At 34.3% G+C, this 26,223-nt stretch overlaps 1 protein-coding gene across 22 annotated transcripts in view; it reads right to left on the bottom strand.

Annotated features, from left to right (window-relative positions):
- The window catches only part of PDE1A (phosphodiesterase 1A), a 347,596-nt gene that overhangs the window by 223,361 nt on the left and 98,012 nt on the right, over positions 1–26,223 (bottom strand). For 10 of the 22 annotated variants that reach the window (XR_014829871.1, XR_014829872.1, XR_014829870.1 and 7 more), the window contains exon 1: positions 25,485–25,942. The exons of 11 other annotated variants lie outside the window; for them this stretch is intronic. Coding sequence is in view for 3 of the 11 variants with exons in the window: in XM_021075597.2 (XP_020931256.1) it covers positions 25,485–25,537 (53 nt within the window). In the remaining 8 variants the exon portion in view is untranslated. Of the gene's footprint in view, positions 1–23,641; positions 23,760–25,484; positions 25,943–26,223 lie in introns of those variants that run through there. One more of the 22 variants, XM_085000037.1, reaches the window with a different exon arrangement.

The raw sequence follows: 26,223 nt of genomic DNA on the forward strand, positions 1-26,223 counted from the left end.
GTGTAACAATGTTTTTATTCAAAGGAATCATTCTCTTGCAGCAAGAAGAGAAATTGAAATTATATATTTTGAGTTTGATATAATGAAAGGAAGGACAGGTTGGGGAAAAGGTTAGGAAGCTGAGTCCACAACAGCAGGCAAGAGAAGGACCACTTGCTGAGATGAAAAATGGCAGGCACTCTCTTGGTCCACCTGCTCTAAACCTGCCACAGAGATTTTTTTCCACAATGCTTAGTAGAAAATACCACTTTTCTCAAAATGTCAGAGCATTTCTGGCCTTCCAAGTCTAGCGCAAAACATAAATTACTACTAAAGGGGAGTTTTAATTATTCCACTGGTTTCACTTTTTGCTATAAGTCCTTATGAATCATAAGGGTACATGAAAAAACTGTACATCCTCCAAGGCGTTCATGCACAGAATATGACAAAAGGCCAATTTCAACTTGGGGTATCACATATCAACAAGAACACATGTTTTAAAAATTCATATTCTACAAGGAAAAAGTATGGTTTGAAAATGGCTTCAGTAAATATAGAGTAAGCCAAGTTCTATACTACAGATAGAAGTTCATCCAAGCCCCAAACCTTTTACTTTCTTGGATTTCTTTTGACAAATGGCACAGGAGAAGAGCAGAGGAAATCACTATGAGAATAAATAAAATTCTTTATATCCCATAAACTAAGTTTCAAGGGAGGTGACTCCTATGGCATGCCAAAGGTCATAAGACCCTTCTATATTAAAAAAAATAGAAGTCCAAATTTTTCTCTCATCTGACAATTACAATTTTAGTCAATTTTTCAAGTTCCTCATATCCAGAAACAAAATTCAAATACAGAATGGAACAGATATATTTTTACTGCTGTCATTCAACTTTCTTGACTGGAAATCATAAGCCTTTGGGGAGAGTTTTAATTAAATAATGTTTTAACTAATCAGTAATTAATAGAATTTCATTCTATTAAGGATAATAAATAGTGTCATTATCCTTTTGACTTTATAGACAGTTTCAGACCAGGAACATGGGCATGGTGTCTGGGGAGACCAGAGACAGAGCATAGATGAGGAGATTCAAAATGAGGTGCTAAACAAAAGGTAAGGGTTAGCTATCCTAGAAGATATCAGGAAGAAAGCACTAGGGCACTGCAGGGTGAGCAATCACACAGGTGTCAAAGAAGAGCCTACTAGAACTGATCTAAAAAAAGTACTGAGGAAGAAACCAGGAATGAGATGATAAAATCCAATCTAACAGATGTCAGAAACTACATGAAGAGGCAGGAAGATAGAAAGTAGAACCAGAACATCTTGAAACCATGGCAGAATCAAGCCTCATCTGTGCTTAAGTTCTAATTAAATTTTCCAAGCAAAATTATAAAGTGAAGGGTTGGAGATAAAATCTAACACTCCACTGTTTAAATGTGGTCCAGAAAGAAGATCAGCAACAGCATTACTTAAGGGCTTCTTGGCAATGCAGAATCTTGCAACCCAGCCTGGACCTACTGATTTAGGATCTACATTTTAACAGGGCCTTCAGATGAACTGCATGCTGTTCATGCTGTTCTCAATGAATTGAGAAACACTATGTAAATCCAATTAAATTAATCCTTAACCTCAGTTACAACAGCCAACTCACCATGCCTGAAACATCTGATGTGTTTGGTCTATTCGCTAAGCATACCCCCACTAAAAAGTCTAATCCACTTTTTCTTCAACTATCTGGCTCCCACTCCCTTTCAGGGTGCAAACTATTTTCTACCTCCTTCACAAAGTCTTTCTTGACTCTTCCACTTAGTCCTTAATCCTTCTTCTCAATAAATTCACAGTATTTCTTTAGTATTACTTGTTGGCAAAGAGTCACCTACTAATTTGTGATGCTTCCCATCTTAATATCTTGTATTACTATTTGTGGATTTGGATATGTTTTAGATTAACTTTAGGAGGCAGTACATTCATGCTGCTTGGGAATGGTGTCTTTATAAGGTATCTGAATTCAGTGTCATTCATTCATTAGATGAACATCAAAGAACCAAAATCTTTCTGATGCCTATAAATTTATGTCTGCAAACACAATTAAAATGTGCATTACAAATGTGCAATTGTGCACAGTTTATACCAAGACAGCTTAGCTAATACATGAAGAGAAGTCAATCTAAAAATATGTCTCAATTTATAAAATCAAGTGGTTTTTATGTTCTGTGTGTAACTAATTTGTAATTAGAAACATGAAAACTGAAACACTTGATAAGCATGTATTCTGATCTTAAAGCTCCTCTTATCTATCTTAATCTATCATATACTGTAGCATTAGAAAAATTAAAGATTCTGGCATTCTTTGTATTATAAAATCCTGGCAACACAGTCCTCTACTATAGTAAATCAGCTATCATTTACATAGTGAATTGAAGCTGGCAAAGAGTCAGGGGTTGGAAAACATTACAAAACAATGCTATGAGCTATTAACATTGTAAATTCTTTTAAATTCTATTTGAGATCCTCCCCCCCCCAACCAAAAGTATTCAATTAAGAGTAATATAATTAAGGGATTGGATAGTATTAAATATCTAATATAGTTTCTAAATCTAAAAGATCATGAAGCTGATTATATACTGTGATTTCAAGTACCATTCAGTTACTCGACTGCTCATTCTTATTTTTAGACATAAGATTATAATACTTATCATTTGTATTTTCTATTTCATGACTCTACAGGCAAAAAGTTGACATTAGCATTATATAATTCTAATCTAATTAATTTAGGGAGTTCAAATTTAGGGGATTAAATTTGATAACTGGTACTCAGTTCTAATCCAGAAAATGTAACTACTACAATTAACCGAGTATATAAATTACATGATTGAATTTGAAAGTTGAAAAACTGAAAAGAGATCTGACAATAAGATTATTCTTTACTGGATAATTCTGAAGACACTCTCCCTTCTAGGAAGATAAATTTCTGAATCAGAAAGTTACGGATCAACATTTAAGTAAACTACTAAAAAGTCATCCTGTGACTTTGCTGATCAGTGAGCTAGGAAAACAGAAATTTGTAATAGGTTATTTGAAGCTACAGATAGCTCTCCTGCCAGCCCACGATGATTTTTAAATTGTCAACCTATTCCATTTTGGTTTACAGAATAACATCTCTAAATGAAATTCACCAAGTTGCAAGCAGTGGGGGAGTTTGAATTTCAGTACATCACATAATAGAGAGGCATTATAAGTTTAGGCTAGTGATCAAGGACTGAGAAGTCAAGAGAAAAATGAACTGTTTAGTCTCACAATGTTTACAAATGAAAATAAAAGAAGACTGCTTGTCAAGGTCCAGATTAGGGCATATATCTTTACTGATTGCCACTCTACTCGTGGCCAACCTGTCCCCTATCCCCAACCCTACAGAACTACTGCACTGGTGAAAAATGTGTCCCACAAAATTCAGAGTTGCTTACTAATCACTTGTGGAGTTACTATTGTAATAATAAAACCACTCCCTTAAATTGATTATTTGTTCAACAGAAATTTTGAAAAAGCAAATATGGTAATCCAGGCTTGGTTTTGAAATAAAATTCAAATTCCTAGTTAGCTTTTATCAATTGTATACTGCAACTTCTCAATCCAATACTGTTCAACTACAAACAGCATTTTCACTACAAACTTCTATCAAAAATATAAAGTGCTCTTGATGGAAATTCACTGCCTACTAACCATGTAACTCCTGATTCTGCACTTACAATCTCAAGCCTATACTAATCTCACTCGTAATATGTGTAGGAATAATAATAGATGCTGCCTCCTCCCCCAGGATTTATATCAGATTTAAATTTAAAACAGTAGAAGAGGAATGTGTATGAATTATAGAAATACCCTACGTAGTTAGATTTGTTATTTCTGTAGTGGCCCAAAGGAAAAATATGAGAGGGGACTATCGTTTTTATCAAAACAAGCTAGCAGTAAAGATAGTCTACTTATGGGTCAATAATACCCAAATGACAACAGAATGAATCACCCAAAACTGGTGTACACTTAGTGGTAGTCAAGGGATGTTGCAACTATATCTGCAGATGGCATCAGCATGACTGAGAATAGAGTTTTGAAAGTATACAAATTTATAAGATAGAGTGGTACAGCCCTATCCTAGGATAAAATGAGAAATACATAGGAAATTAAAGATATAAATAAATTATTATTCTTCTACTTCTCCAGTATCATTTATATGAGGAGAACAGGAAGTCAGAGCTGCTACTGAAAGGGAGCCTACTACTGCCTACACTGCAGAACGCCACCAGAATCACTGGAACCCTGCAACTCATGAGCCTACGTTCTAGACAGCATTTTGTTAAATGCTCCTGACATAAACTTAGCTGGCAGGAAAACGTAACTACGTCTCTCAGAGAAGATTTGGTTCCTTTCTCTCACTTTATGTCTTTAATTTCTTTCCGATTTTCATCATTTTCTGGCTTTCACTCAATTCTATCAAAAGCTATAGTCACCAAATCCTAGTGTCCTCAAATTTGTTAAAGTAAAAAACGTTGACTTATAAATATTTTCTCTTTTCAAGTGGGAAGTTTTTTGGACCCATTTTAGGTTAGAATATATTTAGCAAAAATATCTTAAGTTTCTGTGTGATCACAGTAGCTATTATTTATCAAATGCTTGGACTATTTTTAGCACTAAGTCTTCTCTATATATTGCCTCACTTTACCACCATTTCAACCCTATATGGAACTCCTATTATTACCCTAAATTTACAGATGAAAAAACAAAAGCTCAAGCCAGACCCAAAATTCCAAAATCTTTTACAGAGTATTTTTAGGGAAGCAGATTTTTAAAATTCTGAAGTTTACTGCATTTATTTAGCAGTTTTCAACTTCAGCCATAAACCTAAAGAAGTAATTTTGATTAGCAGTCAAATTATTTTTAGGTTCTTGGGCTCAGAGTAAAAATACTAATTTCCAGTAATGCTAGCAGACGAAACATGGCTTATTTTAAGCATTTGTTTATTATTCATTCATCATTTGTCTTTTCATTCAATAAGTACGTATTATCAACTGCTATGTTCAGAACTCTGGCGGAAACCAAAAAAAAAAAGTTGTTTCCCACAATCATTCAAGGTTTTAAAAAAATACTCTTAGTTATATTCAGTGGCATACTTAGCATGTTGGACATTCAGACTGAATCGTTTTCTAATACATCCCTAATATGTATGAAAAATTATTCTGGAAATAATCATGAAATGAGACAAATATTAATAATGGCCAGAAAAGGAAATGTAGATAGTAAACATTTTCTCTAATTGATATTGTATGGTATGTACATAGACAAATATAAATAATTTTTAAAATATATTAGAGATATTACAGAAAAATGAAGAAGCGATGGACTGATTTTTTAAAGGCAACAAAACTACATCTACAGGGTACTCTATTAAAGAAATCAATAATATCATAGTTTTGGATTTTGGGGGTTGACAATTTAGGGCTGCAGGTACAGCATATGGAAGTTCCCAGGCTAGGGACTGAATCGGAGCTACAGCTGCTGGCCTATGCCACAACCACAGCAATGAAGGATCCAAGCCCTGTCTGTGACCTATGCCACAGCTCATGGCAATGCCAGATCCTTAACCCACAGAGCTAAGTCAGGGATCAAACCCACATCCTTATGGATACTAGTCGGGTTCATAACCCACTGAGCCACAACGGGAATTCCCTATAGTTTTTGTTTTGAGCCTTAACTTCTGCACATTTTCAACAAAGCTGTCAAAATTGATCTTCACATATTCATCTTCAGTAGACAGTACAGCTAGATTTGTCAGACTATCTTCACTCAGAGTAATTCAAAAGATAATTTTTTACTAATTTTATTTTTAAACTATTTTCTTCACATGAAGCAACAGATATAAAAATATATAGAAAAAGCTTTCAAGTTAAGTTTGGCAGAGATTTACGAAATCCCATTTCACAATAAATGCTGTTCATGTCTTTGTTTCTTCAGGATTGATTCCAACAGCTTTCAAGTGCCTCTGTGGTAAAAAAAAAAAAAAAAAAAAAAAAAAAGCCACTAAAATATCTTCACCAGAAAAGTCTGCATAAATTTGTATTATACTTGGTAAACTTTTCCAAAGTTTATAATTGCTCAGAATTGTTTGTGTCTGAGTGAAGTACAGTTTTTGCTTTCTTCAACACATTTTAAACAGTGTATTTAAACTAAATTATAGCCCAGTGACCAAAAACCAAACCTGGCTGACTGCTTCCTCTTGAAACAAATGTGTGTAGTGGACCCTGCATGTGCTGGGAGACTAGGGAGCAACTGGAATTTCCCCTAAAGTATCTCCCAGGAAGAATACAATGTTTATTAAAGAATAAGTAATATATGTATGTATATATAAAATATATGTATACACAGACACACTATATATATATATATGATATATGCATGCATTCCATCATAATGTATATAGGTATGTAGATAATTAAAACTCAATACCACAAGCAATTATTTAGGAGTTAGACCAACATGGAGCTGATATTATTTAGCACTGCTGACACACTGTAATAATAAAAAGCAGTCTGAGTTTTAGCAGGTTATTATTATTTTTAAATTCTCTATAGAAAATGTCAGTTCGTGGTGCCTGCACACAAGGACAAGTGCCCAGGCGGTTTGAACCAATGGAACTTAGTCAATTAATTCATGTAAAAATAATTTTTAAGTACTTGTCAATAAAAATACAGCAGCTACCCAAATATTCCCTCCATATGTTACCCCCACCCCCCACTATTACTCCCAGCTATTTGAGACAATACAAGGTATTTAGACTTTTCATGGATTGTGTAGTCTGGCAGATGTGAGTCTGAATTCTGACTCTGCTACTTCCTAGATGTGTGATCTTAAGCAAGCCAGGTAACCTTTCTGAGGTTCACTATTAATTTTTTAACTTTAAAAATACTCACTAGAATGACATATCTTATATACATACCAAAGGAAAAGGAACTTTCACACCTTAGGTGCTTATTCAACTTAATTAATATGATTATTCCTTAGCCTTGACCCTGCACCTGCCATCTGTTGCAGACTCCTAAATATTTCGAATTCCTTGGGCAGCCATTACTTGTGATAAGGGGATTAAATAAAGGGTTTATTTTATTTTCCTAAAATACATTTAAAATTAATTGTGATACCTTTCCTACTGCCAATCTAATTTCTTACAAACTGTTCGTATAAATGATCTACACTCACTGCCCCTTCTTTAGGACTACACCACTTCCTGCTTCTATTTTTCTAAAGGTCGCACTTAAATGTTATCAACAAAGATCAAACTATGGCCTTTGCTCATTCTCACAAAAAGTGTTCACAAAATTCAGGAGCTGTGAAATCCACTTGAGGCCAATTCACTCACCTTGAAGAGAGAAAACTGGAGGTAAGTGTGGTAAAGCCATGTGTCTCACTAGCTAGAGGCTGGACAGACACAGACCTGCTCCAGAGTAGCCCTTTTCTTCCACGTTTACTACTGGTCAGTTGCTGCCCTGTGGCTCTCTGGTGTCTAATTCCTTTCTAATTCTCCTTTTTATTCCTAACACTCACCATTTCTCTAGTGTATTTCTTTAACCCTTGTTCCTTGTCTCTGTAACTTCTCTTTTTTGAAATCTGATGTTTTCCCCTTCTTCAGCTAGCATCTTTCTTCAAGTGTCTCCTAAATCTGACTCCAGCTTCACTTCTAGATTGTGAATAATCTGCTAGAAATCTCCACCTATATGAAGTAATGGCTTCAGTGATTAGTCTCAAATTTGAACTCAAACTTAACTAGATAGCCAGAAAGATAAGCTCCCTGGTTTCTCCCATCTTCAGAGTAGATTTTCCATATGATACCCCCTAATGAATGGTTCCTAAATTTATACTTCATAAGAATAAATTTGCAAAAAAATTAAAAACTGTGTAATAAACAGCTCAACTAATTTACCATTCTAAAATGCACCCACAGTTTGTAACTAAGAATAAACATTTACTAGTGCAATTTATCTTAAATAAAGCCTGTATCTTGGTTTGAACTGTTCCTAACTATAAAATAATGAATGGCAATCTAAATGTGAACGTGGGAGTACCTCTCTAATGAACACATAAAAATTGCAATACAATTAATACGTAGCCATATAATGAACATACCTGGGATCACATGGTCTGTGTCATTATGTGTAAAGCATTTCCATTTCTCCAACTTGACTTCATGAGAATAGTATAATCAGTTTCATTAATAATGTAGAATAATGAGACTCACAACATATGTGGATAAACATAGAAGATTTAAAAATTAAATGTATGCCCATCAACTTCTAATTGTTCTCTACATTTACTTATAATTTCTTTGATAGATTTCCATTAACAGGGCACAAAAGAGAACTGTTTTTCATTCCTTTTATGCCCACCCACACCATGCTAGAGTCATTTACAAAGTGTATCCCCCTCACAGCTGCTCTAGCACTGCCACTGGGTTTTCTCTGAAGCTTTATCTGTACTCAGTTATATGGAGTTTGGGTGTCTTTCCCCAAATAGAAAATGCTCTAGTTTTTTTTTCTAACTTCTTACTAGATTATAACATTCATACTGAAAATTACATAAATTCTAAGTGTTAGCTTGATAAATTTTTGAAAATTAAATATACCCATGTTAAACAGGAGCTACATAAATAAATTAATTAATTAATTAAAAAGAATGTTGCCAGTGCCCAGAATCTTCTCTCATGCTCTCTTCCAAGGATTCCAAAGATAACCACTTTTTGTTTTTTAATACCTATATGGAATCATACAATATGTATTCTTTTGTGTCTGGCCTCTTTCATTCGATAGATCTTTGCGATAGTTGCCCATATTACTGCATGTATTTTTGGTTCATTATTTCTCATTACTTTATAGTATTGTACACAATGTATTTATGCCTTCTACTGTTGATGAGCATTTGATGGTATTTTGTTTTAGTTTATTATAAACTGTGCTTTTAAAAACATGCTAGTACAAGCATTTGATAGACATGTGATATGTATGTACTTGTCTTGAGTAAACACCTAAGGAGTAAATCTTCCAGGTATACATACATTGAGCATTAGCAGATACTGCAAAGAGTTATCAGTCCTACCAATCATGTATGAGAGTTTTGATTTCTCTAAATCAGTGGATTTTCAATTAGGCATGGTTTTATAGCACAAGAAATATATGTTAATGCCTGGAAACTTATTTCATCATCACAGCTGTGGGGATGTGACTGCCATCATGTGGATAGGGACCAGAGATGCTGCTCAACAGTCCCTTGCAACAAAGATTTGGTCTTAAAGGTCAATAGTACCGAGGCTGAGAAATTCTACTGCAAGCATCACTAGCCATTGGTAAATTTTTGGTTTTCATATTTTAACCATTCCAGAAGGCACACCATTACACTTTATTATGATTTTAATCTGCATTATCTGACAACTAAATATAATCATTTCAAAACCTGAGACTTAGTCCTTAGGTGCCAATCTAATTCAGGGTCCTAACGTAACTACTCCAAACTCCCACCTTAAACTATATAGCCCTCCTTTTCTCAATCTTTGACCCTAGAGCATAGGCCCTGGGACCTAGATTTGATTTCAAACTTTTCTACCCAAGCAACTTATTTAACTTCACTGAACTTCAGTTTCTTTATCTGCATTATAAGGATATGAATGCCCATATTCTAGTATTACTTTTACGATTAGCTACAATGTAGGTAAAAATCCATGGAACACAGTGGATGTTTAGTAGATATTATTACATTGGGCGGGAAGAATAAGAGTGCAAAGAAATTAGATTAGAAAGAGCACCGGATTCAGAGTTAAGGCTTGTGTTCTAGTCCTGACTCTGTCCTGACTCTGTAGTCATGAGAACTTGGTCAAAACATTTCATGTCTTAAAGTTTTCTATTTATTCATCTATGAAATAAGAGAGTTGCACTACATGCCAGGTTTTTTCAATCTGATTATTTTATAATTCTGTAAATATGACAAAGTCTCAGTTATCAACGAATTCATACTAGAGGAAGATACGATATGCACTAAATAATAAATAATTATATCATTTTTTGGGGAAGTTATCTTGTGGCTCAGCACGTTAAGGATTGGTTATTGTCACTGTGGCAGTTTGGGATGCTGCTATGGCATGGGTTCAATCCTCGGTCTGGGAACTTTCCTATGCCACAAGCGTGGCCAAAAAAATGATACCAATTTCTTGCAAATATGCTCAGAAATACAGAGCTACAAGAAAAAAAGTATTACCATCATTAAAGCCCAAGAGAAGAGAAGCTTATTTTTGCTGGAAGACTGAAGGAATGCTTTGCAAAGAGGAGTATTTGAATTAGGCCTTGAGGCCTAGAGGAGGACAGAGAGTAAGTTCAGACAGGAGATGGAGGATAAATATTGAAGCAGAGGAAACAGAGTGGACATAGGCTCAGGGAGGGAAGCATAAGACTGTAGCCTAGAACCTGTCTCAGGAAGGAGACAAAGTAAATGGAAAGTAGGTATAAAGTGTTTGGAATGCATAAGAGTAAATATTTCATTTGTTTGAAAATGAAGGATCATTGCAAATTATGGAATAAAGTAGTGACATAACCATGCCAAAGCTCTAAAGACTAATTTGATAACTCTAGAAACAAGGAACTGTGACAGGGAGGGGTGGAGATTAGAGGTTTAATATGGAAAATATCATACCATTTTAGAGAGGGGGAAGAGGTTTTGATATAAAAAGTCAAAAAGGAAAGTGGAGAGAAATATGTAATTTTGTAAGGACGTAACTGAAAGGACTTGATATTTGTTTTGTTATGGAAAACAAGAAGTAGAGCGGTATCAAAAATAATTGAGATTTCAAGTCCAAGTGACAAGAGGAGTAAAAGGACAGGGGAATATTTTATGCCTTCCTTAACAGCTATCAACAAAGCACTAGGCTTAGACCATTCATCTAAGAAATATTTCTCAAACAACAGTTTACTGGCGATTTTAATATCTTTGTAGATATTTAACACAAAGAGGGTTCCACTGTCAGCTTAGGAAACACTATCATATCATCCTCTTAATATTTACATTTTACATAAACCTAATAAGGTTATAGGAAATAGTGTAGTAAAATGTGTGTGTATATGTGTACATAAAACAACTAAATCTCATGGGACTCTAGTACTGCAAGAGACTAAGTTTGGAGAGACATACACAATATGCTCCTGAACTTACTATAGACTAAGCGTGTGTTATAATAAATCTCTTTGGTATAGATTAATATCAGGTATCAGGAGGCCATTCAGATGTCACTCAGGATATAGCTGAGATCTACAAATGTAAATTTATGAAGCACTTAGCAGAGAAGATAGTTTAGATTATGAAAGTATATAGATTTGCAAGGGAATGGAAAAGTAAATGATAGGATATGGAAGCAACAGACAGCCTATATTTTAAAGAATAATGAGTGGAAGAAAGAGATACTGAACTGTAACTTCATGGAGTAGAAAACCTAAGGGAAAAGAATGAGCATCTTCAAGTTAGTCAATAAGTTACGTATATGTCACCTAAGCATTCTAGTCTAAGTTAAGTCTTAAACATGGAATTTCAGACCTTTCCCTTAATATCTCAATCTTTTAAGGCAAAATCCATAACTGATACTCCAAGTCGAAGTCCTAAGGCCACTGTCTCTTCAGATTTAGACTCATAGCTCTAAGGTGGCCTTAATTGTTCTCATGTTTAGACTTGGAGGTAGAACATCTCAGGATAACACACTAATGGGCATAACCATTAGTTTTCTGAGTATGTAATAAACTCTTCTCACACAGGAAACTAAGCATTACGGGGTCTGGCAGGAGAGGAAGAAAGAAACAAGCAGAGAATGGGAAGGAGCAACAACTGTACTTTTTTTTGACATTGAAAAGAGAAACAACTTAAGAAATGAGATATAAACTAGGGTCCTCAACCAGTGGCAGCACTGACATAGCCTCCATTAAATGGGTAAGTGAGGCTCAATATCCAACTGGGCTAATAAGAGAGAGGGGAACAAAGTCTTGGTAGGTAAAAAGAAAGATTAAGCAAAATAAATTTTCTTTATTATACACACTGATCAAAATTATTCACCTTTAGCAATACAACTTCTGTATGAGTTTGTCTAAAAGCTGGTATACAGAATTAATAAGAATTTTTATAGAAGGTTTAGGTCAATGGTTATTTAGTAACAATAGCTAGTTAGCTCCTGGGAATGTCGTCATAAAGTGCTTTCCATTGTTTAAATAAAGAAATATTGAGAAATAAAAGATCTATTCTAGAAATACAATGTCTTTTTAATAAATTGTGTCTTTATCACTCTGTACCACAAAAATAAATATCCTTTACTACAATTTTATAAATATTTGATTCTTAAGACAGAGAAAAGAGCTTTATAAAGTATTGTATTGTTTGCCTAATAGAATGTGGGATTTATTTTCCCTCCAGAAAATAGATTCTTAGTAGGATATTTTAGAAAAAAAATTACAATAAAGTAAAATATTTTAAAATAACAAAACATGGAATTTTTATGGCACTCAAGAATGATCTTAAATACATTAAAATAAAATGCCATCAAAACATTAGACTGTTTACAGAAAGTAAAGCCTAAAAGAGATTAATAAGGTGGCTACTGTCAAATTATATTTTAATCATTTCTATTAATGAAATCATAATGAAGTCACAGTGAAATATAGTTGTGGTCTTACACAATCTAGAAGCCACATCCTTCAGGATCTGCGAGAGTCTCTGTTACTTAGTGAAATGCAGTTTATAATGGTAGAAACAAATCTCTTCTGTTTAGAAATACGTTCAAAGTAACTGAGTGAACTTTATCTTTCTATTTCCTCCTCTTTCTTTACTTCTTCTATAGGCAGTATTCTATATCCTAAAATTCATAGTGAGGGCCTCATGTGTGACATGTCAAGCCTCTGTCTGTACAGTCATCACAGTAAATTATGTGGCTCAAACAACACATGGTAATTTACTTTGTTTTTTTTGTTTGTTTTGTTTCTTCACTGTTAGAGAAGAAAATGCTCATGTATAACATATATTTTAAATAATTTTGAGTAGCTAAATTTTTTTTAATGATTCAAGTGATTTCGTTGCCAAGTGAGAATGGGTTATACCTTGAGGAACAATTGTATAGCTGGCCTGACATATACAGTAAGGTCTCCTAACATTATTTGCTATAAAGATACAATCTGTAATGGAAGCCACACTTAATTGCTTGTTCTTAACATCAGTACTCTGACTTGCTGTGACCACTTGAGTTTCAATTTCTTTCTTCACCTATGAAATAGGGATTTATAGTTTTCCTTCTATTTCATAAGGATACTGTGTGAGCGAATAGTATAACAAATGTAAAAACAATTTTTTAAACCTTTGATATTGGATTCTACACAAGCATAAAACCATCACTAATCAAACTGATGTTATTTGTAGATTTTGAATAGTCTTCAGTTCATCAAGCGTGAATTCAAGGGCAGTGCTTTTTTAAAAAGCACAAGAGCTGGGTAAAACGCTGCCAAACTTGTGTGTACAGTGATACCTGGGTGTGATAATCCACACATAACTCCCATCTGTTATTTCTTAATTTGCCCTCAGCTGTTTCAATAATGTGACATTGTTCATCATTTCTCAAATCTTTTCAAAATATTTCTTTTCCTTTTTTTACAATTCACACCATCCCAGTTATGTAATAGAACATTAACTATTCTCTTAACTAGGCAACTTTTTTTGCCTATGCCTCTCGAAAAGTAGATAAAAATGTTAACTTTGGAGAAATGTCCGGGGGTCAGACTATATTCTAGAAAATATAAATAAGAAAGGAAATAATTAAAGCAGGAAAAAATACTAGCTAAAACAATTTCAGAAAAATAAAAAGCCAATTGGGGGAAAATTCAGGGGAACAAAAATTTGTACCTTGAAACATTATTTTCTGAAAATACTAATAAGCATCAAACGGAAATAAAATATATTTGGGGGCATACTGGAGTTAATAAACTTGTTTTACTGCAAAAATTCTAATATTCCTTGTAATATCTAAGAGGACTATGAGTGTCACAGGCAGTATTTCCCAAACTTAACTGATGCTTTTGTTCAGAGTATTGCAGTGGAATAGTGTTCTATGATGAAATATCATTTTGGATATACTGAGCCCAGGAGCTTGGTTCATCAGGTTGTCAATTTTAACAACAGATCAGATGGATGGCAGTACATACTCACAAAATAAATGCAGTATAGCCCAGGACTCACTGGCTCCAACCAACCTTTCAGCCATACATCTTTCCACATGCAGAAGCTCAGCTCTCTGCTGGCCATTCAGGAATTCTCCCTTTCAGCAAAACTCTCCCAAACACTTCAAGCACTTCTGTATTCTCATGCCTTTGCTTATGCTATGCCATCTTCTTGATATCCTTTCTTTCTTTTACCTGCCTGTCAAAAGCCTAATCGTCCTTTAATATTCATCTTCAAACAGACCTCCCTCTTCCGTGTGCTTCTCTCTAAGGTAGTAGTTCTCAAACTTGGCTATACTTAAAAAATACCTAGAGAGTTTTAAAAAACACAGATTCCTGAGTCTCAACAATCAATTTTGATATCATAGGCCTACCCAAGTGTCAGGATTTTTAATTACCCCGTGATTGTAAGACACAGCCAATGCTGAGAACCATTGCTTTGGAGTCCACGGTAATTTGTCTCTGTACGTAGACCTACATCCTAAAAAAAGGGCTTAAGATTTTTTAGAAGAGAAACTTAGCCCTCTTCATATTCATTGGTCCTCTGTACCAACAGATAGATATTTAGATGCAAATTATTCCATTGCAAATTATTACATTTAGAATGGATGAGCAGTGAGGTCCTACTGTACAGCACAGGGAACTATATCAGTCTCATGATGGAAGACAGTATGAGAAAAAGAATGTATATATGTGTGTGTGTGTGTCTGTGTATATATATATATATATACACACATATACATATATGACTGGGTCACTATGCTGTACAGCAGAAATCGACACAACACTGTAAATCATCTATACTTTAATAAAAAAATAAAAAATAAAAGAAAATACCGTATGATGTCACCTATATGTGGAAACTAAAACAAAACAAAAAACAAGCTCAATATATGCAGCACATATATTGGTGGTTGCCAGAGGTGGGGCAAAGAGGCAAAGGGATATAGTTCCTTAAATAAAATATATTACCTGTTTATTTAATTAATGAAATTTATTTCACTTGAAAAAAATTATTTGGCTTACATTTCCAATGTTGATGCTAATCTTATCAAGGTTTTCCAAATTACTCTGCTCTTCCATTCCTATTGTATGTAAATTGCATCATTAAACAAAGTGGCTCCCACCCTAGCAATGAATCAGCGCAGAGTGCAGAGCAAGTAGAAATAAGCAAAGCTTTCTACTCCCAGACCTACTGAAGCAGAATCTCTGAGGTTAGGACTTCAGATATTTGTTTTGTTTTAGTTTAGTTTAGTTTAACTCAGTTTAATATTTTTAGCTGCAATTCTAATGTCAATAGCATACAGATTCATTTTGTGATCACTGATTTTAAAAATAAATTTTATAATTTGTAGTTTTTACTAAAACATTTACTCATTATAGTAGTGTCTGGGAGGGTTCAGTAATAGAAAACAATATCACAAATCTATTCCATAAAGAATAAATAATTTTTAAAAGATAATAATGATAAATCCCTATAGAATATCCATTATTGATGAAACTCAAATATGATTCAAATGCATAAGAAAGTACTATTTTACTTTACTATTTACAAGGTCTTCTTTCCATGTCATAGTTTTAGTAGAATTGGAATTAAATTGCCCAAATTTATAATTAACCATATTCAGTTTTTATTAAAATAGCTAATTTTCTCAAGTCCGTTAGCATGACATTTGGTAAAAATCAATTCTCCAAAAGGAATTAGGAAAGTACAGGACATCATTATGGGTGTAATAGCTCATGTTTTAGGCAATCAGTTTAAACTTTTTAACTTTCAACTTTTTTAAACTTTTAAACCAGGAATCTTAGGCATGCTATTACCCTGGAGTCAGGTGACCCACATTTGACCCATCAGTCAGTTAAGGGTTAACTGAACTTCACTACTCTGTTAATATGTATTTTTTCCTATTCTCCCAGGTCACCCAGATAACTTTAACAGCATGAAAGAAAAATTCACATTACTGCTGTCTCTCCAATGGCTGAATGAACTGTGGATTAACTAAAGGAAAGAAAAATCAGAAAGAGCATAAGAACTTCAGGATAGCATTAATTGTATTAATTAACCCAGTTGTACATATGTTCCTTTATTGATGGCCTCCCCCACCAGCTCTGGGCTTGGCTATATAACTTTTTGATTTTTCCAATGGAACAGTCAGAGCCTTGAAAAAGTATGAGTTTATGCTTCTTCTTATGGATTTCTATTATTACTGTGGGGACATGTCTTGGCCAACCTGCTGGAGAGATAAGAGGGACACATGGAAGAAACCCAAGTTGTATAACCAACAAACTCACAGCAAACTCTCTATCTGGCCCCAGATGCATGAGAACGTTCCATTGATATCAACCCAGTTTGGCACAGATCACAGAACCACCCAGCTAACCTACTAAACATGTTGTTTTAAGTCCCTATGCTTTAGGGAGATTTATAAATGGCAATAGCTGACAAAATTGTCTTCAGTGTTTAAAAGGCTGCCTATGAAAGAAAGCATTGGGACCTTCCTGTTCCAGTTCTAAGAGAAGGAAAAAAAGGTTACACTGATGGGAAGACAGTTTTCCATGTGAGAAAGTACCTTCTAACAAGTCATAGTGGTTGAAAGATAGGGCTTATAAGCATTTAATTCCCTGATTCTAGAATACTTCAAGTTGAGGCTAAAATGAATGCATTTTATTCATTCAATGATAATAAATTTCTTCATATATTCCTTTAATGCTACAGTTATTTACAGATTATCAGTACAAGTATGATGTAGAATATATTGTTTTTCTCATTTTCTAACTGGCATTAGAAACAAAGATCAAGTACCCGTTCTTCTAGTAATTCTCCTGAGGTAGCTGCCAGAGTTTTCAGCCACGATTTACTGACCATCATGCACCCTGAAAATGGATAGATAACCACTATGTGGAGCTAACAAAACACATTATTCATTCCATCATTCATTCACTTTAAGGTTCACCAGCTAACAGTTGGCAGTTGGATTCTGTTTAGTCTGTCAGTGTTTTTAAAAATGTGAAACCAAACGTTTTTTTTTGTTTTCCAACTATTATATTCCAAACACTTCCCATTTCAAACATTTACAGTAATGACCTGGTCCCCTTAGGTATTTAAGTTTAAAGTCTGGGTAAGTTCTTACTTATGACTCACATTCTACCAAAAGTTACAGGAAACACAAAGATTCAATATGGATTCTAGCTTCAGGAATCCTACAGTTTTGTAGGAGAGTTGATCCCCTTACTCAAGTGACTATAATTAGCTGAAATGAAATATGCAGTAAAAGAGATGCAGATAAAATGATGTGGGATCATAGTTTAGAAACAATTGGATACAGCTGTACTAAGAAGCTAATTCTTAAATAGTGAGGGCTCAGAAATTATCAAGGATCTCTCTTTTTTTTCTTTTATGTTGGCTTTCAAAGACATTATCACTGGAATGGTTATAAGCATCTGAAATCTTCATTAGAACTCAAATAATCAGAACTCAAACTGGTCTCTAAACAATTTGTCCCAAGCTCTTTGATCCTTAAAAATGTCAAATTAAATATTCACATTTTAAAGCTGAAATGATGATTTTCATAATAAAAGCCCATGACTTTCAAGGTCCATAAACAATTGGTTAATGAATAAATAATTAATATTTAAATATATATTTTTATTTAATAAGCAACTCTTCTAAAAATAACCTCCTAAGACCCTAAAAGCTGGAATAACCAAAACACCAAAAATGGACAGGAAATCAACTCATAATTAATGCTTCTCCATTACAAAAAATATGACTTTAATGGAGCAGACTTGGGATGTATAAAGATAACTCTGGAAGTCTTATCATCTGTTCCTTCAAACGTACTGTGGCATGTCCCCTACACTTCCAGCAGCTCCAGTTCAGGAAATGTTGGATTTTCCTCAATTAGAGACCATGTCCAAGTGGACTTAATCAAATAAATAAATAAACTGAACCTTTCCCATGAGAACCATCAAAATTATGTCATGTCGAGTCACAGAACTGAAGAGACTAGGTTTATAAATACTGCAGATTTCTTTAACCTTATTCTCTATAAACCCACAGATCTTCTGTAAACTTAGTAGTATTTTTAATTGGTATTATTATTATTTTTCCTTTCTTTTTACCTAAAAAACTATTCTACATGTAACAGGCTGATTATTCCAAATAGAAAATTTTCCAGGTGGTATAAAACCATAAAATTATCCCCACTACATTATTTTACCTGCATAATCTTGATTTTCCTCACTTCAATTATAAATCTTTGAAAAGCAAGTCCTAATCATACCAGTGTCTAAGATAAATGCTAGTAGAACCAAGCATCTCTAGTTAAAAAAACAAGATTTGCATAGCATCTGAATGAGATGCTTTCCCATAATTTAATCTTTTTCTTGTTCCCAGATTCATATCCAAAATTATTGTGAATTTAAATTTCTTCATGAAGCTGCCCTGTTGATTATATGGTTGTACCTTGTCTAAAAGTATGCTAAGATTTTAATGAATGGTAGCTCTTAGTATTAACATTAATACCTACCTCTTCTGCTGCCACTAGTGATGATATCTATTGGAGATAATTTAAATTTGTGTAAACTGTGTAAATAATACCAGAGGGAGTAAATTAGTTACTGCTTGACATATAAATGTATATATACCTAGCATATACTAAAATGTGTAACAAATTACAATTTATCTATTTTGTAATAACCACTTAAAAATTAGAGCTATTCTTACCACAACTGGAAAAAAAGGCACAACGAAGTCTGATAATTTTTTTCTTGATAAATATCACCTACCTTATGTTCAAATGTATTTGTTGCTTTGCTTTGATCTTCATATTTTAAAGATTCTCATACTAAGTGAAGTAAGCCAGAAAGAGAAAGACAAATAACATATGATATCACTCATACATAGAATCTAAAACATGGTACAAATGAACCCATCTACAAAAGAGAAAGGGACTCACAGACATAGAGAACAGACTTGTGGTTGCCAAGGGGGGCAGGGAGGGAGTGGGATGGACTGGAAGTTCGGGCTTGGTAGATGCAAAAAATTACATTTAGAATGGATAAGCATGAGGTCTTACTGTAAAGCGCCAGAAACTATATCCAGTCTCTTGGGATAGAAGATGATGGAGGATAGTATGAGAAAAAGGCTGTATATATACGTATGACTGGGTCACTACAGCAGAAATTGACTCAACACTGTAAATCAACTATGCTTTAATAAAGAAATTTTAAAGAAAGATCAATCTGTGCTTATTCCTTCCCTATAAGTTGTACAATGACCCTTGACCTGGACAACAAGATTAATTTGTAATAAATGTATGTTATAAAATATATATTTTCTTCTATTAATTAGCATTGTGTCTGATAGTGTTATAAACTCTAAATTCACATCACTATGTCTATTTCCCAGAAGTATTTCTCACTTTTATAATTTAGTTTGTTCTATCAATTTTCACTTACATAAAAATAAAAATTATCATTTATTTTTTAAAACTGAAACTAAATTTCTAGCATATAACTCTGTAACCACTGAAAGTCAATTAATTTTTCACTTTTTTACCGATAAATTCACAATCACTTCTCATAAACAAAAACTCATAAAATATTCTCCATAAACACAGTATTATATCTTAGATTTGATTTACCTAAGTTTTTTCCTATGAGGAAATTCATTTCATGTAATTTATTTTCCTATGTAATTACTTTTCATAGCATGATGACTATGATAACTTTGTACTCAATATGTTTCTGTCTAAAGTACATATTTTTGGTGAGAACAGTATGTTAAAAAAGAGGCTTAGAGCTCAGAACATCATAAATACTTAATATTGGCATTCCTATTGTGGCTCAGTGGTAACAAACCAGACAAGTATCCCTGAGGACCGGGGTTCAATCCCTGGCCTCACTCAGTGAGTTAAGGATCCAGCATTGCCATGAGCTGTGGTGTAGGTTGCAGACATGGCTTGGATCCTGTGTTGCTATGGATGTGGCGTGGGCAGGTGGCTGCAGCTCCAATAACAATCCTTGGTCTGGGAACTTCTATGTGAGGTAGGTTCGGCCATAAAAAGTAAAAATAAAAAAATAAAGTACTTAATGTTTATGAGACCAAAATACCAATGTCCAATAATATATTATAATTTCTTTAAATTTTGAAGTGATTTTACATTTTATGATATTTGTTCAGATTTCTTATTGTTGCCAAAACACTGAAGGAAATGGGTCTGTAACATTGAATAATAATTATTTTGTCTAAATATCTGATATGTGGTGTTGCTCCTGCATATCAGCAATCTGGTTTAGTTTCTACACTGATATTAAAATAATGAACTTAAATATGAGACTAAATAACATTGATGACCTCTAAAAGGTATATGATTTTAAATATGTAACATATTTTACGCTATTCCTCTATAAAGCATAGATCACAACCTTGAAATTAGAATTCAGACACAGCAATAGGTCACTAACACGCCATAGATCCACCAACAAAATTAGGACTTTCTTTTCCTAGGCTTTCCTATTTCATCCCACTGCTTTCTACATCTCCATGTGAAGAGGATATGCCTGCCAAAAACACACTCAGAATTCCACTGCTAACAGATACTTGTAAAAATAAAACTTTTGAAAAGGCATAAAGAGAAGAAACGGCATGTTCTAAATGCTGTGAAGAACCCAACATGATTTTCATTGGTCTTGGGCCTGGGCAGCCATTTGACTTGCACTTTATTGTCTCAGCTCCTGGATGCACAGACCAGTTCTCAATTCTAGGACTGAGGAAGAACTATTTGCATGATTTTATTCATGGCTTTTTTGTGCTACTTCTAATGAAACGTCACCACAAAAATAACTTACCAACTTTTGAACCCAGAAAAATGTTCAAAATATTGTTGATTCCAAAGAACACTAAATAAGGCTTAGCATGTAAGAAAAGCTTCAATTTATTTATTTAATTCATTTTTCCTATATACTTCCATAAAGAATTTGAAGCAATGAACAGAAAAAAAGATGCACACATAATATTTGATAATTTGATAAAATAAAATCTCAAATCAAATAGGAGGAGATAATTATAACAAAAACCCAGACTTAACTGTTTCATGGCAGTGAAATTTAGATAAGAATTATTTTCATGGATGCAATTTTCTTAGAGAAATAGATGTTTCTTGGTATACAGGAAGTTCACTAAGCAATATGAGTATTCAATAAGTTGGAAGTGTCTTCACTAATTGTTTTACTGAAGTTACATAAAGGTACTTCATTTGAAATGTTCTATAAATTGATGGACTCAAAGAGATTAATTATGATTACCATAGAGTTTTATCTATGGTAAAATACAGAAAAAAAGGTTTTTAAAAGTCTAAAGGAATATTTCAGAGGTCTCTAAAATCAAGCATTAATTCAAGTCTTAGATTTTAAGAATCTTTGTAATTTTAGAAAAAAATCTATGTAATTTTATTTGCTAATTGCTGAAGAACAAGCTCAGTGTTGTTGATGGAAAACACATTAAAATATCTTTTGTAATAGTATTTCCTTCCTGGAAAATTATAAAGCCTAAAGGATTTCTCTAGAGTAAAGGGAGAATCATCTTTTCTCTATATAAGTCTGAGCTGCATGAACGTCTACAGGCGGAACCACAAAGTGTGTTCCAAGTGTACCACTTACATACGCTTAGGACTAAATAGTCTCATTGACGCCAAAGTTACCATCCTATTCATGAAAGAGGTCTTATAACCTCCCCTTGGCCATAAAAGAAACTTGGCCTTTGCTCCTTGCTTCACAGAACTGCATAAAAATACGTATCTAAAATTTCAATGAAAGACTTTTAAAATAGAGATCTGATAACCTAACTATATGAAATAATTTGGAAATCAGTATTTTAGGAGACATAGACATTCTCAGAATCTAACTAATACTGAGATTCCTCCCAGTGTTCTAACAGCATAACAAACATGGAATTTCAATATTCCTCATCTCCTCTAAAAATTTCTCAACTAATTTTTTACACATCATGAATGATTTTTACTACCTGAAATTCAGGGAAATCATTCTGATGAAAATAGATAATAATTCAGTCTCAAAAATTAAATTAAAAAAAATCACTCTTCTCTCTCTCAATTCACTTAGGTACCAGAATTAGTCTTCATTGAAATCTCTGCTTTCCATTATAATTTCCCAGGATGTTGTTCCCTCTTTTTTAGCACCCATCATCTACCTGTGCCATAGTTACCTAGGTATATACTGGGTGATGTGCTTTGTGAGGACAGATAAGGTCTGTTTTTCATTATCATGTATGGCCCTCCCTCTCTGAGTGTTATAACCCAGATCCTGAAAACATCTAGTCAACTAGAGAATGCCAGGTGCATTGAGTTAAACCATGAGTTCAAATGTTGGAGAAAGTAGCCTGTATACAGAAGTATGAATTGTGTCAATATGTCAGTATTTCTTTTTTTTTTTTTTTTTGCCTCTCTCTTTTTTTTTTTTTTTTTTTTTTTTTTTTTTTTTGTCTTTTTGCCTTTTCTAGGGCTGCTCCCACAGCATATGGAGCTTCCCAGGCTAGGGGTCTAATCGGAGCTACAGACGCTGGCCTTCGCCAGAGCCACAGCAATGCGGGATCCAAGCTGCGTCTGCGACCTACACCACAGCTCACGGCAACACTGGATCCTTAACCCACTGAGCAAGGCCAGGGATCGAACCCGCAACCCCATGGTTCCTAGTCGGATTCGTTAACCACTGAGCCATGACGGGAACTCCCAATATGTCAGTATTAAAAAAAAAAAAAAAAAAAAAAATCCTAGACTGTTCTCTCTTAAAGACTAAAATTTTAAATGAATTATTTATAAACAGCCAAGATATTTCACCAAATTTCCTTTAAACTTACAATTAGCACATGTGAAATATTCTAGCACAGATTTCCTTATCATGTGGATTGAGAGTAAGTCATACCCTTGGGAAATAGGGTGCATACAAGTATATACTGAGAAAGAAAGGTCTGGTACAGGGGTCTCTGACCAGAAAAGGCAGGCTTAGAATGACATCTCAGTGTGAGAGGCTGGACAGCCCAGGGGGGAGTTCAAGGGGACAAGGGAGCTAGGAAAGGAGGCTGAAAAAGAAAATGAAGTGGATCATGGGATAAGGGTCAAAGATGCCAAAGGCAAGCTTAGACGACTTCCCAGCATGCCCCAAAGCACAACTAGCTCTTAGAAAGCCCATGCTATATTTTGCTAAAGAACAGCCTAAAACTTTCTCTGAGGAATTACGTCTAATCATTTAGACTTTTTAAGATACCCTCCACCCACCTTTTCCCTCATCACAATCATATCCTGATAAAAGCAAAGCCAGCTCTCAATGTGCCAGCTGACAAGTCAATCCCACCCTCACATCTAGCCTTTACCTGGTTTTAGTCAGGGATCCATTTCAACACTTGCTTGAAATAACTGCCTTAGTGAAAGTAGGTCTTCTTTGATAGCTGTGTTTTCTCTTCTAGGTCACTAGGATCATGAAGCAATCATCTGAATTTATCAAATTTTATTCTATTTTAATGATTTTTATTTTCTTCCATTATAGCTGGTTTACAGTGTTCTGTCAAGTCAAATTTTATTCTAATTATTTGGACAAGGTATTCCACCTTCTACAAAGGATCTGTTCTTTATTTGAAAAATAATACAAGCACAGTTGAATTGCAAATCCCCTGTGAGTGGTAACTTAGCATAAGGATTTGGCATAATCCAGTGGTGAAGGACCACCTGCCACAAATCTTAATGGCGTCACAATGAGTAAAATATTAAAAATGATGGCTAAATGGGTCTCATTTTATCCAACACGACCTTGCCTTCCTGAACTTCTACAGGTGCCCTCTGTAAGTCATACCTCAGTGGGGTAGAGTTTGGAACTAACTGTACAATTTTCATGCCTCTTTGAAGTCACACATTCACTTGAGATAAAACAGAAGTGAATTACATAGGGACTGGAAGAACTTTTCCAGTTCCTGCTGTAGGAAATATGGCAGGTAAATTATATTTGGGGGTGATTGTGGATTTTTGGTTATTTACTACTATCACTGTATGAAATATACATATGCATATTTAAGTATACACATTCTATTAAATCCATAATATAGATTGGAATATGTTTATATTTATATTCAAAAGATTTTTAAAACCTATTTGAGCTTACATTTTCCTTTATTCAATAGAAAAGTATATTATTGCTACTAATAATATTGTGGTAATGCTTAATCAATACATAAAAATGGAAACATTTTATATAATTATTAACCTTGAGGCCCACTCCTATTCATTATACAACAATCACAGAATGTCAGGAATTCTATCTGTAAACTTCTATTTTCCTGTAATTAATTCTAGATCAACAACCAGTGACTGCAACTTGACTTTAACATTTAGTATTGTTAACATGTGGTACCTTCACTATATTTAGGATATTATTTAGGGGGGAAACACAAATTTGATAATTAACTTCTTTCTTTAATCATCTGTTTTAAGAGGCAGAAGTTGTATATATTTTCTGGCTACTTTAAAATTCTTAATTTCCAGTTCTGGATTATAAAGTACATAATAGGTAATTAAAAAAATCAAGAGTAAAAGATTCACTTAAGAAATCACTGCTGCTTTCTTAGAGAAAGAGTGTTCCTCCCCTCAAAATAAAATCTTAGCCCAATCTATTATACTAGATCTACATTCTGCCTAGCCAAAAATTCCACCACAGTATAAAATTTCTCCTCTCACCCTACTGTTTCCTTAACTGCTGTACTGATACTCCTGAACTAGCTATATAAAATGTACGCACTCTAGTATAATAGCTATCAAGTTCAAATTTGTCTTCCCACACATTACTGAAAAAAAAGTGTAGCATTCACAGCACCAAAACACTACCTCTGAAGGAAATCAGTTGAAAGAACCAAGCACATTTCCCATTTAGAGGGCTATGCAACCACGAGAAACAGCAAAGGATTGCATAATGTTTCAGAAGTTCTTCCAGTGCTATGTCATTCGTGTTCATGAAAAGCTAATATGCTTTTAAATACATTTTAAGGAACTGATAAAAGCTTGAGCATAGGGTTTCAGAAAGTAGAAAATAAAAGGATCCCTTCAGTATGCATAAAGTTAAACTTTAGGCACACTCTTTATTGCTTTGCTGTAAAATTCCCCAGGATGAAAACGAGAAATTATTTTTCCTGATAGCCCTGGAGCTACCTAGGATGTAGCATGACTTACCTAAAGATAGGTCTTTGAAGATGTTTCCTCCTGATTGTGACATGGTCATCCATTTAAAGGTGAAAGTTTAACTTCTTCCTGGAAACCACTCCAGAAATCCAGGGAGAGAATGTGGAAGCTTATCCTGATCTATTGTGCTGCAAGGAGCCCAGAAGGAAAAAGTACTTTCCTCTTTCTCTTTTTGGGTGCTGGGAGAAAACTTCCTTGCTCTCTGCCAGCTGAGCAGTGTGTCCATAGAGGCCACATGAGACAGGCACGTTGGGGCACTCCCCCACAGAGCAGGGTGTGCAAAAAACACCAAGAGTCACATTGACATGAGCAAGAGAAGTGCACAGGGCCCTCAGAAACAGAACAAAACAAACAGAAAACTCCCTACTCCAGTGGCACCCAGGTAGGAGCTCCTTAAGTTATTGCAGCCATGAGAACACTCCTTCCACATGCTGGTCAAGCTCCGAAAAGCTAAGTCCCTCCCTGTCTTTAAAACAGTCTGTTCTGAGGCTCAACTTCTTTTCTTCAAAATAAAAGTTGTACAGCTGGTTCAGCAGTCCCATGTGAGTAAGTACCCTCTGAAAGTTTGTTCTGTTAAAATAAAAACTATGTACAAATTAATGAAGAAAGAAAGGCTTAGACTGCATGGCTGGCTTTGCTTCAAGAGATTATAATTATTTTACAATCTTGCTTTTATTCACGCTGGACAAAGTGTGGAGACGACTCTTCATTTCTGGCACTCATAACCTAA

The sequence above is a fragment of the Sus scrofa genome, chromosome 15, assembly GCF_054392235.1.
Source record: "Sus scrofa isolate SSC_HxYL_T2T_F1_AM1 chromosome 15, Sscrofa_HxYL_maternal_Yorkshire_Landrace_v2.0, whole genome shotgun sequence".
NCBI classification, from domain to species: domain Eukaryota; kingdom Metazoa; phylum Chordata; class Mammalia; order Artiodactyla; family Suidae; genus Sus; species Sus scrofa.